The sequence below is a fragment of the Cetorhinus maximus genome, chromosome 14 (assembly GCF_964194155.1).
Source record: "Cetorhinus maximus chromosome 14, sCetMax3.hap1.1, whole genome shotgun sequence".
In the NCBI taxonomy this organism is placed as follows: domain Eukaryota; kingdom Metazoa; phylum Chordata; class Chondrichthyes; order Lamniformes; family Cetorhinidae; genus Cetorhinus; species Cetorhinus maximus.
The window spans coordinates 39,829,998-39,843,507 of NC_135892.1; the positions used below are offsets into that span (position 1 = coordinate 39,829,998).

Consider the following 13,510-nt stretch of genomic DNA (forward strand, 5'->3'; position numbering starts at 1 on the left):
AGGGATTGTTTAAGAAGGGGAAAATAGAGTATGAGAGTAAGCTTGCGAGGAACGTAAGAACTGACTGTAAAGGTTTCTATCGGTATGTGAAGAGAAAAAGATTGGTGAAAAGAAATGTTGGTCCCTTAAAGTCTGAAACAGGGGAATTTATAATGGGGAGCAAAGAAATGGCTGATCAACTAAATACATACTTTGGTTCTGTCTTCACAAAGGAGGACACCAATAACACACCAGAAATGTTGGGGAACACAGGGTTTAGTGAGTGAGGAACTGAAAGAAATCAGTATTAGTAGGGAAATGGTGTTGGGGAAATTGATGGGATTGGAGGCCGATAAATCTGCAGGGCCTGATAATCTACACCCTAGAGTACTTAAGGAAGTGGCCCTAAAAATAGTGGAGGCATTGGTGGTCATCTTCCAAGATTCTATAGACTCTGGAACAGTTCCTACAGATTGGAGGGTAGCTAATGTAACCCCACTATTTAAAAAGGGAGGCAGAGAGAAAACGGAATTATAGACCAGTCACCCTGACGTCGGTAGTGGGGAAAATTGTAGAGTCCATTAAGAAAGATTTAATAGCTGAGCACGTGGAAAACAGTGGCAGAATCAGATAGTCAGCATGAATTTATGAAAGGGAAATCATGCTTGACAAATCTACTGGAATTTTTCGAGGATGTAACTAGTAGGGTTGATGAGGGGATGCCAGTGGATGTGGTTTATTTGGACTTTCAGAAGGCTTTCAACAATGTCCCACATAAGAGATTAGCATGTAAAATTAAAGCGCATGGGATTGGGGGTAGCCTATTGAGATGGAGAGAAAACTGGTTGGCAGACAGGAAACAAAGAGTAGGAATACATAGGTCTTTTTCCGAATGGCAGGCAGACTAGTGGAGTACCGCAGGGATCGGTGCTGAGACCCCAGCTATTCACAATATATATTAATGATTTAGATGAGGGAACTAAATGTAAAATCTCCAAATTTGCAGATGACACAAAGTTGGATGGGAGGGTAAACTGTGAGGAGGATGCAGAGATGCTTCAGTGTGATTTGGACAAGCTGATTGAGTGGGCAAATGCGTGGGAGATGCAGTATAATGTGGATAAATGTGAGGTTATCCACTTTGGTAGCAAAAACAGGAAGTCAGATTATTATCTGAATGGCTATAAATTGAGAGGGGAATGTGCAACGAGACCTGGATAACTTGTACACCAGTCGTTGAAGGTAAGCATGCAGGTGCAGCAGGCGGTGAAGAAGACAAATGGTATGTTGGCCTTCATAGCGAGAGGATTTGAGTACAGGAGCAGGGATGTCTTGCTGCAATTGTACAGGGCCTTGGTGAGACCACACCTGGAATATTGTGTGCAGTTTTTGTCTCCTTATCTGAGGAAGGATATACTTGCTATAGAGGCAGTGCATTGAAGGTTTACCCGACTGATTCCTGGGATGGTGGGACTGACATATGAGGAGAGATTGAGTCGATTAGGATTATATTCGCTGGAGTTCAGAAGAATGAGGGGGATCTCATAGAAACCTATAAAATTTTAACAGGACTAGACAGGGTAGATGCAGGAAGGATGTTCCCGATAGTGGAGGAGTCCAGAACCAGGAGTCACAATCTGAGGATATGGGGTAGACCATTTCGGACTGAGATGAGGAGAAATTTCTTCACCCAGAGAGTGGTGAGCCTGTGGAATTCACTACCACAGAAAGTAGTTGAGGCCAAAACATTATATGTTTTCAAGAAGGAGTTAGATGTAGCTCTTGGGGCGAAAGGGATCAAAGGGTATGGGGAAAAAGCGGGAGCAGGCTATTGAGTTGGATGATCAGCCATGATCATAATGAATGGCAGAGCAGGCTCGATGGGCCGAATGGCCTACTTCTGCTCCTAGTTTCTATTTTTTTATAAAAGCAAAGAACTGCGGATGCTGGAAATCCAAAACAAAAACAGAAACAGAAATACCTGGAAAAACTCAGCAAGTCTGGCAGCATCGGCGGAGAAGAGCACAGTTGACGTTTCCGACGTCTCCACCGATGCTGCCAGACTTGCTGAGTTTTTCCAGGTATTTCTGTTTGTTTTTGTTGTATGTTTTTATGTTTCCCCTTGGTGGAGGGATCAATAACCAGGGGCATAGATTTAAGGTAAAGGGCAGGAAGTTTAGAGGGGATGTGAGGAAGAATTTTTTCACCCAGACGGTGGTGGGAATCTGGAACTCCCTGCCTGGCAGGGTGGTAGAGGCAGAAAGCCTCATAACATTTAAGAAGTATTTGGATGTGCAATTGCAATGCCATGGCATACAAGGCTATGGGCCTAGTTCTGGAAAATGGGATTAGAAATAGGTAGGCACTTGTTTGATTGGTGCAGACTCGATGGGCTGAAGGGCCTTTTTCTGTACTATAGACCTCTAGCATGTTTCCTCTTGTAGACGAGTCTAGAACTAGGGCACACTGTTTTAAAATTAGTGGCCGCCCTTTTAGGACAGAGATGAGGATAAATTTTTTCTCAGAGGGTTGTGCGACTTTGGAATTCTCTGCCTCAAAGTTGTGGAGGTGGGGTCATTGAATATTTTTAAGGCAGAGGTGGATAGATTCTTGTTGTGCAAGGGAATCAAAGGTCATCGAGGTTAGATGGGAATGTGGAAATTGAAGCACTAAAAGATCAGCCATGATCTTATTGAATGGTGGAGCAGGCTCAAGTGGCCCAATGGACTACTCCTGTTCCTATTTCTTATGTTCTAATGTTCTAAACATTCAACGCACCCAGGCCGACATTCAACACAGCCAGCCCAAAGATCAAGCCCCTCCAACGGACAACACATCCGCTCGCTCCACCGTTCGACACGCGACGCGCGCGCTCCACCGTTCGACGCGCGCGCTCCACCGTTCGACGCGCGCGCTCCACCGTTCGACGCGCGCGCTCCACCGTTCGACGCGCGCGCTCCACCGTTCGACGCGCGCGCTCCACCGTTCGACGCGCGCGCTCCACCGTTCGACGCGCGCGCTCCCCACCGATCCAGCATTCAGCCCACCCAGACAAACATTCAACCTGATGATGTGAAGAGAACAGAGAACTGGCTCAAAAAATGGGCAGAACTGTATACTAAATATTCCTGGATACAGATGTTCAGGAAAGATAGTGGGAAAGAAAGGAGGAGGGGTAGCAGTATTGATTAGGGGGAATATTGTGGAGTTAGAGAGACAGCAAGTCCTAAAAAGATCAAGGGTAGAATGTATTTGATTAGCAAACAATAAATGTATCATTACATTGCTGAGTGTATTTTATAAGTCACTAAGTAACAGGAAAGATATAGAGGAGCAAATTTGTAAGGAAATTATAAAGAATTGCAAGAATTATTAACAGTTATAATGGGAGACATTAATTATCTTTATCTAGTCTGCGGTAGTAATAGTGTAAAGGGCAGAGCGGCGGCAAGAGTTCCTTGAGTGTTTGCAAGGGAATTTTCTACATCAGAATGTTTCCAGGAGACGCTGCTGGATCTGGTTCTGGGGAATGAGATGGGCTAAGTGGATAAAGTGTCATTTGAGAACATTTAGGGGACAGTGACCATAGCATCATAAGGTTTAGGTTATACATCGATAAGGGCAAGTAGCAATCTAGAGTAAAAATAATTAATTTGGGAGGGCCAACATCAATGGGACAAAGTAGCTCCACCGTGCCCATTCTCCCCATCCTACCTCTGCATAAATGACCTGGGGTGGACTGGAGCCGAGGAACAAGTACAACAGCTGAAAATGTTTACAGCACTGGCGGGACTGTAAATTGAACCCTTTGTATCCATGAACATTAAGCGTCTAGTTTTCACCATGTTTTTACCATGTTTTTGTTATTGCTACTAACATCTTATTCCCACAGGTCTATTTGTGCTTCTAGTTCCCCAACCCTTTTCACCACACTTTGTAATATTTACATACATGTATTATAAACCTGTATTTTTATTCCTTATAGAACTTCTCTTGTACTATCCAACACTCTCACTCTGCACACTAAGGGTGGGATTTTCTAGTCTCGCCCATGGCTGGGATTTTCTGATCCTGCTGAAAGTCAATGAACTTTTGGCTGCCTTTCCAAATTTTCCATACCCACTCACGGCGGGGACCACCACGGGCGGGACTGGAAAATCCTGGCCCATATTTCTTTCCTACTTGCTTATGCTGGTGCCCCCCCCACTTTGCTAATTTAGTATGAACCCGCCCCAAAAACACTAGTGAGGACATTAGAACAAGTCCTCATGAGATGCAATCCAACCCTCTTAAATAGGTACCTCCTGCCCCAGAACTGGTGCCAATGTCCCAAGAATCTGAAGCCCTCCTTCCTTCACTGTGCCTCAAGCCACAAATTCATCCTCCCCATCTCTATTTCTACTCTAGCTAGCACGTGGCACTGAGCATAATCCACAGATTACTAATTTTGAGATCCTACTCTTTTAACGTCCTCCCAAGCTCCTAAAAATCTGATCATAGGACCTCAATACCTGCCCTCTCTACACTGTTGGTAATGACCTTTATCACATGTTCTGGTTCACTCCCTTCCCCTTGCAGAATATTCTGCCCCCTCTCCATGATGTCCTTTACCCTGACACCTGGGAGGAGTCACACCATGCAGGACTCATGATACAATTACAGAAGCCCGCCTAAATATGGAATCCCCTATAACGACTACATGTCTATGCTTTGCTCTTCCATCCGTGCAGTCCCTTGCCCATTAGTGTCATGGTCTGGACTGCCTTCCTGCATGGGATCATCACTCTCCAATGCTGAGCATTGGTTTGAGACAATACTATCAATCCTTAACAAACTCTTAACACTTATGATCCTCTGGTGTATCTACGTGCTCTTCTTAATGTACTTACAAGGTAAGTACATTAAGCTTGCAGCTGGAGTGGAGGCAGGGTGCTGATCAGGCTGTCCTGTGGCCTCAGATGACCTTGGTGGCTGTCCTCTGGCTGCCTGAGGCCTGGAGGCTGACGTGCTTATGGACCCTTGCACATGTGCAGGATCAATCTTGGTTGTCTACTGGAGGGACAGAGTAGTGAGGTTGATGAGCTTCTTTCCACGTTCGGGGCAAGCTGAGAGGAAAGGAGCCTCCAGATAAGGCTAGCAGTCTCTCCTATCCCTCTGATTTGCATACTTGCACCTCTTTGTATTCCAGAGATGGAAGAACACCTGAAGGAGATTCCAGGTGCCTCGTCCTTCTCCACCTTGCCGCTGCTGTGCAGAGATGATGGCCCAAGTGATCATATGCAGGTCTGCATGCATCTCCCGCATCCAATGAGTGGTTCACAGGATCTGGCTCTTCATGAGGGTTGCCTATCTCCCAATAGAGGAAGCTATGCCCTCACATGCATGAAACATGGCAGCACTCATGGCCTGGATGGACTCCTTCATCGTTGGCACATTGCCTCTGATAGCTCAACCAAATGTTCCCCCAACCTCTCACTGCAACTCCAGCAGGTCCCATGTGGCCAACACCAGAGGACCATCTTCACCCTGGGGTCTGGCCCCTTACAGTCCACGGATTGTCAGTGGCCTCAGCTTTAACAGCCTCTGTTAGCTTGCTCAGCCTTCCTGTGGTTCTATTGTTGTTGTTGTTGTTGGATTATCTTGCAAGATGTTGGGTGTCTTACTCTCAGGAGGAGATCTGGCTGGAGGCAAAGATCCTTTTTTGAAGTAGCCTTTATTTACACACTCAGCTATGTACAAGATTATGAAGTACTAGGACAGAGACACTGCTCGTTTCTCAGACTTTCCTCATTCTCTTCTGTTGACAACATTATTAGATAATTCCTTGCATACATCTCAGTAGCTATTGTTGCAGTAATGTAAGAAGTAACCCTTTACTCTATAGTCCTTATTAGCTTGTGGCCCTGAATCTGCTCGCGAACGCATACCCACTGACGTGAGATCTTCTGCGTGGTGGACAGTGCAGAGGAATTATGTAACAGTGCACCTGCTGAGGAATCTTCATTCTCTCCTCAGAGGTGGACCACAGGGTCCTGGTCTCTGTGGCTGTGCATCCATCTGGAGTACCAAAACCTGCATAAGAAAACACAAACAGTTAGGGGTAAGGACTTCACATTTCCTCCTCCCATCCATGTCTGCTGTGAATCTCCATTTGTCCAGCTTTAGACACGTGAGTTCGAAGCTTCCTCACTCTCTTCGCTCAAAAATCTAGACTTGCCATTCCATGATCGCCCAGTTACCCTGCACTCCTGCCAGTATCAGGGCCTCCTTCTCTGCAATGGTCAGCATGGAAATGCCAGCCACTCCACCTCTGGTCTTGGCTCTCTTTGGTGTTGTGTGTGTATTTCTTTGCAGGCAGATGGAGGAACACTGTGAGTCTCCACGCAAAGATCAGCTGAACACATATGCTGCTGGCATTCCTCTGGTCCATGATGGGTGCTTCTGGATGCTTCCTCCATATTTCCACTCTCATGGAACATGGAGGGGGCTGCCAAAGGCAGATGGATACCTATCATCCTGATACATCAATGTTCTGATGCTGTCCAATGCCAGGGTTAATCCGTCCCAGGTGGCAATCCATCTTTGTTGCAAATTGCAAGCTTCAATGAGCAGAGCTGTGAGTAGGACTCATCCTGGCAGACAGGAGAAGGTTATTGACCCATTTACGGCACTGAGCCCAGGATCAGATCCTATGGCTGTTGGCTTGCTTGCTATCTCTTTGTCAAGCAGGAAAGTGTCTTCCTACTGCCTCGTGGGAAGAGTAGCTCCCCCCTTTCCTATGCAAACTGGAGGAGAATCTGCAAGGGGAGATTGCTAAATCACGAGGACACCCAATGTCTTCTCTTAGGAATGTTGGCAGCAGCCTTTAGGCCCGATTCTTGGACCCTCATTTGAGATTCTGGGATTCAGGGATTTCCAGTGCAGCCAAAGGCATTTTGGGGTCTTCTGTGCAGCCTGAGGAGTCTTCACCACTGTTGCTGAGGCGAACCTGGAGATTAAGAAAGCACAGCATATAGATCTGGCAGCCTTTTAAAGATGCCACCAGCACCTGCCTTTCTGTCAGGTGATGTCAAGATCGGTGCCTCACTGCCCACCCGCACAAAAGGATTGGATGGGCCCTGCACCACCTCGATGTTTATTGCTCTGCCATTGCATGATCATGTTCGGCAAGCTGCCTGCCTTCCGTTCAGCGACCACATCTGCTTCCATGTCCGCCGCCAAGACCTGCATCGTGGGAATTAAATTCAGTAAATTATGTGCTGAAATCTCCTGTGTGGGGCCTGATCCCATGAACTTCAGACTCAGAGGTGGACATGCTGCTAAGATGACATATTAAAAACATCCAAGAAGCACCTTGATCCCTTCTAATAAAATGTTTGGTGAGAGATTTTAAATAATTGCAGATGTACAGCCTGTACCAAAAAGTGTTGGACAAACCTTTATACATTTAGCAATGGATAAAAACAGGAAAGAAAGTGTATTGTTATGTCACAATAACAATTATGTTTAAGTGGTACCGTGGTAGAAGTTTGACTGTAAACAAATAAAAATAAATCTTCATTGCTCACTTTTATGCTTTCATTTTGACCGAGAAAAGTAGTGTTGACTCCGCCTTGCCCTTGTGTCAATGATCAGTTTATGCCACTGAAAATGCTACTTTCTTTTTGTGCAGGAAGTTAAAATCTGAATATCAAGAAATTCGGCGAAAGGGGGCAAAAATTTCCAGCCGGGAATACAGTAGCCGATCCTGTGCTCGATGTCAGAACACACTAGGACTGGTGTTTAATGTCGGTGTGGTGTGTAGTATCTGCAGTCACAAAGTGTGCAGAGAATGCCGTGTGTACAAAAGCAATAGGGTGTGGAGATGCACAGTGTGTCATGCTCACTGGTAAGAACTTTTAAAACTACTTTTTACGGTTTACACTAGGTGTTGAAAGCTCCTAGGTCAGCTTCTATGTAAGGCCACGTTCAAGTAACACACTGCAATGACTGTTGTCATTTGATCAGATGTTATGTAAACAGGCAACACATGGTCAGACGTCAGGTGGTCAGAATATCTACATGTTCAAACCTACAGGAATGCCTCCAACCAGAGATGGCAGCACTAGTAGAGGAACGGGCAAGTGGACTGCAATTTGGGTGGATTCCTAAGACTGTGAGAATAATGTCGTGGAGCCATGCTTTTGCATACACCGTTTCCTTTACCTTCTCCACCCGTTCCATTTCTAGTGTCCTTAAACAACACCACCTTGCAAATATTGGGGAGGGACAGATGGTAAATTCAAGTGTGAATGCTTTTCATTCCTCGGTAATCAACCCAAAGTTTCTTTTATTTCCAAATTGTCACAGACTAAAGAAAGATATAGGACTAACATTTATATTGCACCTTTCACAATCTCAAGGCATCTCAAAATATTTCACTGCCAATGAAATACTTCTGATATGTAGTTACTGTTGTAATGGAGGGGTAATTAACTTTCCTACCATCTGTTGTTGAGTGTGGTCTCCGTTTTTTATTCTTAGATACTTTATAAAATCAAATCTCCGTGATACTGTTTTAAAACCAGAGTATACTTAATTTCCACCTTCACTTAAATTCATGAAAGCACCGCTGTTATTCCAGCCTGATTGTCTTTATCTTCTTGTGTGTGATTGCTGGTAAATGGTTACATGATCAACTGCATTGCTTAGTATAAGCTGTGTCACATTGAGGCTGCTCAATAGCATTTCAAACAGTTGTGAAAGCCTATATTGCAGGAGGAGACAATTTGGCCCATTGTATCTGTACTAGCTCTTTGCTTGAGCAATCAAAAACTAATCCAATGCTCAGCCCTCTTCCCCTCCTTCCTTTTGTAACCTCCTCCAGTCCTACAATTCTCTGGAATATCTGGGCTCCTCCTATACTGGCCTCTTGAGCATCCCCAATTTCCTTCACCCTTCCATAGGCAGTCATATGAACATATGAATTAGCAGCAGGGGTAGGCCACTTGGCCCTCTCGAGCCTGCTCCGCCATTCAATAAGATCATGGCTGATCTGATTGTAACCTCAACGCCACATTCCTGGCTACCCCCAATAACCTTTCACCCCCTTGTTAATCAAGAATCTATCTAGCTCTGCCTTAAAAATATTCAAAGACTCTGCTTCCATCGCCATTTGAGGAAGAGAGTTCCAAAGGCTCACAACCCTCTGAGAGAAGAAATTTCCCTCACCTCTTTTTTTAAAATGAGCAACCCCTTATTTTTAAACAGTGACTCTTAGTTCTAGATTCTCCCGCAAGAGGAAACATCCTCTCCACATCCAACCTGTCAAGACCCCTCAGGATTTTATAGGTTTCAATTAAGTCGCCTCTTACTCTTCTAAATTCTAAATTAGATACAAATCTAAACTGTCCAGCCTTTCCTCATAAGACAACCTGCCCATTCCTAGTGTTAGTCTAGCAATCCTTCTCTGAACTGCTTCTAATGCACTTACATCTTTGTTTAAATAGGAGACCAGCACTGTACATAATACTCCAGATTTGGTCTCAGTAATGCCCTGGACAACTGAATCATAAACTCCCTACTTTTGTAATAAATTCCCCTCACAATAAATGATAACATTCTATTAGCTTTCCTAATTACCTGCTGTAACTGCATACTAATCTTTTGTGATTCGCGCACTAGGACACCCAGATCCCTCTGAATCTCAGAGCTCTGCAATCTCTCACCATTTAGATGATGAACTTCCATTGTATTCTTTCTGCCAAAATGGACGATTTCACATTTGCCCACATTATACTCCATTTGCCAGAACTTTGCCCACTCACTTAACCAATCTATGTCCCTTTGTAACCTCTTTACGTCCTGGATACAATTTACTCTCCTATCTATCTTTGTGTTGTCAGCAAATTTAGCAACCATTCCTTCGGTCCCTTCATCCAAGTCATTTATATAAATTGTAAAAGGTTGAGGCCCCAGCACTGATCCCTGTGGCATACCACTCGTCGCATGCTGCCGACCAGAAAAGATCCATTTATACCAAATCTCTGCTTCCTATTAGTTAGCTAATCTTCTATCCATGTCAACAGGTTACCCCCTACACCATGAGCTTTTATTTTCTGCAATAACCTTTGATGTGGCACTTTATCAAATGCCTTCTGGAAGTCTAAATACAGTACATCTACCGGTTCCCCTTTATCCACAGCTCAGGTGACTCCGTCAAAGAACATCAACAAATTGATTAAACATGATTACCCTTTTACAAAACCATGTTGACTTTTCCTGATTGCCTTGAATTTTTCTAAGTGTCCTGCTATAACATCGTTAATAATAGCTTTTAACATTTTCCCAATGACAGATGTTAGGCTAACTGGCCTATAGTTTCCTGCTTTCTGCCTCCCTTTTTGAATAAAGGGGTTACATTTGCTATTTTCCAATCTAATGGAACCTTCCCCGAATCTAGAGAATTTTGGAAAATTAAAACCAATGCATCAACTATCTCACTTGCCACTTCTTTCAAGACCTTAGAGTGAAATCCATTTGGACCCTGGGATTTGTGCTGCCTAGGCCCTAAACCTTGCAATCCCCTATCAAAACCTCTCCATCTGTCTATCTCACCATCTTTCTCTTCTTTAAGATATTCCTTAAAATTTACTACTTTGTTCAAGCTTTTGGTCAACTGGCCAAATATCTCTTTATGTGGCTTAGTGTCAAATTTTGTTTGATAATGCTGCTGTGAAGAGCCTTGGGTGCTATATAAATGCAAGTTGTGTTGTTGTTGCCTCAACTTGTAGAATTGTTATAGGCACCGGAGAGAGCTATTATCATCCCATTAATAGTGGCTGTCTTGAAATCAGTCGAAGAGATTGTTGGCCCACCTCCTGGGCTGACCAGTCCAATCCCTTTCTCTAAATAGTTGGTTTATTAAGTAATTAATCTCTGTCTTAAAGCTGCAGAACCCGACAGTTGCTACAAAATGCACTTTTTCCCCTGAGTTGAATGTCCTACCACCAGTAATTAGGAACAAGTGAAATATTTGACACCTCTGGTTTCTTTGGCCCTTACATGTACTCCTGTCACCAGCAGTAAAGGAAAAAGTCAGGAATTTTAAAATGTAGGGCAGAATCATCCCAGACTTGCACTAAGTGTGGTAGCGGGCGCATAAAATGACGTTTTACCCACTGGCCACGATGGCGAGTTTTCACGCTGTATCATCCCAAACCCACTGCATTACTTAAGCATTCCCAGGAAACATGGCATTCCCATGGCGGGCAGGCTCACACCTTGCCACTTTAGCACACCGGGCGCCATATTTAAAGTCCAGCCGTGCGCATACATCTCAGTGCTTCCAGCCATGACTGCTGCAAGGAAGATGTCTACAAAAGGAAAAAGAAGGCAGGCCCCAGGTTTAGTGACATGTCACTGGAACGCCTTTTGGATGCTGTGGAGGCCTGCTGGGATGTCCTTTATCCCAGCTCTGGCCGCAGGATGGACAGCAGAGTGATCAGCCAGGCTTGGGAGGTGGTGGCAGCTGTGGTCAGCACCAACACCCTTCAAAAGAGGACAGCCACCCATTGCTTCAAGAGGGTGAATGACCTCCTCCGTCAAGGTAAGTCAGTCTTCTCACACTCTCAACTCAGACACTCACAAGGCTCATCACACATCCACAAGGATCTCACTCACTACCAGTTCAAGGGACGTCACCATACACTCTTTCACACACATCTTCATTGTCCTCATCCCGTCCATGGCACCAGTCACCACCCACACGTGCTAGGCATACTTATCATCTGGTTGGTAGGCGTCCTGCTTGCACTTTCTCTATCTCTATTCATGCAGGACAAACTGGCACACAACAAGAGGGAGAGGTCACAGACCGGTGGAGGAAACCCTGAAATCAAGGTCCTCATGGTCTTTGAAAACAGAGCCATCCAGCTGGCCGGCGAGGATCTGGACCCTTCCTGTGCTGACGGTGAGGTCCATGGTGCTCTACCAAGTGCGGGTCCAGCAGTGCAACATCCATCAGACAACCATGCTGTGAGTGATGTGTCCTGTTTCACAGGCCATTGCTTCTGCAGACACACCTGGAAACAGCCGACAGAGTCCATGACCCAGGGCCTCCAGGCAAGCCCCAAAGAAATCTTTGAAGAGGAATCTGAAGGCACGGCTCTTGAAGTCCCGTCACAGCGCTCACCCACAACCCCCAGCTGCGCAGTGACACACACCTCGGTGGGACTGAGCTTTAGAATAGCCTCAAGATCACAGCCTGGTGAGCACATCACTCCATCTGATCCATGGCAGGTGGTGGCAGGGACTTCCCAGGTGTTCGGTATACAGCAATTTGCTGAGTTCAAGTCAGATGACGAGCCTCTGGACTCGGTCATGTCACAGTTGCTGGAGCTGCAAAGGCAAGCTCGGAACATCAGGAAGGGATGTCCGCTGTATTCCTCAGATCGCAAGGCATGATGGAGGAGTCCATCTGCCTTCAGGCTGAGGCGATTGCACCGGCATGCCAACGCACCGAGGTCAACACTGGTAGGATGGCGGCCGCCATGGAGACCTTGGTTCAGGACATCGCTCCTGCACTGCTACAGGGGCTCAACTCCATCGCTGATGCCATAGTTGGTCTCCAACAATGTGAATGCGAGAGGGGTGCAGGGCAGCTTGATCTAACTCCAGCTACCCCTTCCGCTCATGGAGTCAGCCCAGGGCCCTTGGGCACCCATAGGGAGTAGGATCAGAAGGTGTCCCCTCCCAGGGGCCATCCATCCAGGTGACTCTGGGAGTGCCCGGTCCATCCATATGGGTCCATTACAGGCAGAGTCAGGGGAATTCATAATGGGGAATAGAGAAATGGCAGGGAAGCTAAATGATTACTTTGTGTCTGTTTTCACTGAAGAAGATACAAGAAATCTCCCAGATTTAGAGATCCAAGGGTCTAGGGAGAATGAAGAGTCGGAGGAAATTAGTAAAGTAAGAAGGGTGTATTGGAGAGATTAATGGGACTGAAAGTTGATAAGTCCCCGGGACCTGATATTCTGCATCCCAGAGTGTTGAAAGAGGTTGCTATAGAGATAGTGGATGCACTGGTGATCATTTTCCAAAATTCTATAGATTCTGCAATGCTTCCTGAAGATTGGAAGGTAACAAATTGAGGGAGGGAGAGAGAAAACAGGGAGGGAAGAGAGAAAACAGGGAACTGAAGACCTGTTAGCCTTACATCAGTAGTAGGGAAAATGCTAGAATCTATTGTAAAGGTTGTGATAAATGGATAGTTGGATAATCATGATCTGATTGGGAATGGTCAGCATGGATTTGCAAATGGGAAATCATGTTTGATGAACTTGTTGGAGTTTTTTGAGGATGACAAAATTGATAAAGGAGAGTCGATGGCTATAGTATATTTGGATTTTCAGAAGGCTTTTGATGAAGTCCCCCATAGGAGGTTGATTAGCAAAATAAAAGCACATGGGATAGGAGGCAATATACTGGCATGGATTAAGGATTGGCTAACAGGCAGAAAACAGAGAGTAGGAATAAATGGGTCATTCTC

General features: G+C 45.3%; 1 protein-coding gene across 1 annotated transcript in view; it reads left to right on the top strand.

Annotated features, from left to right (window-relative positions):
- The window catches only part of sytl3 (synaptotagmin-like 3), a 189,375-nt gene that overhangs the window by 36,975 nt on the left and 138,890 nt on the right, over positions 1-13,510 (top strand). The window contains exon 4 of the mRNA XM_078556832.1: positions 7,652-7,867. Within this exon, the coding sequence (XP_078412958.1) occupies positions 7,652-7,867 (216 nt within the window). The remainder of the gene's footprint in view (positions 1-7,651; positions 7,868-13,510) is intronic.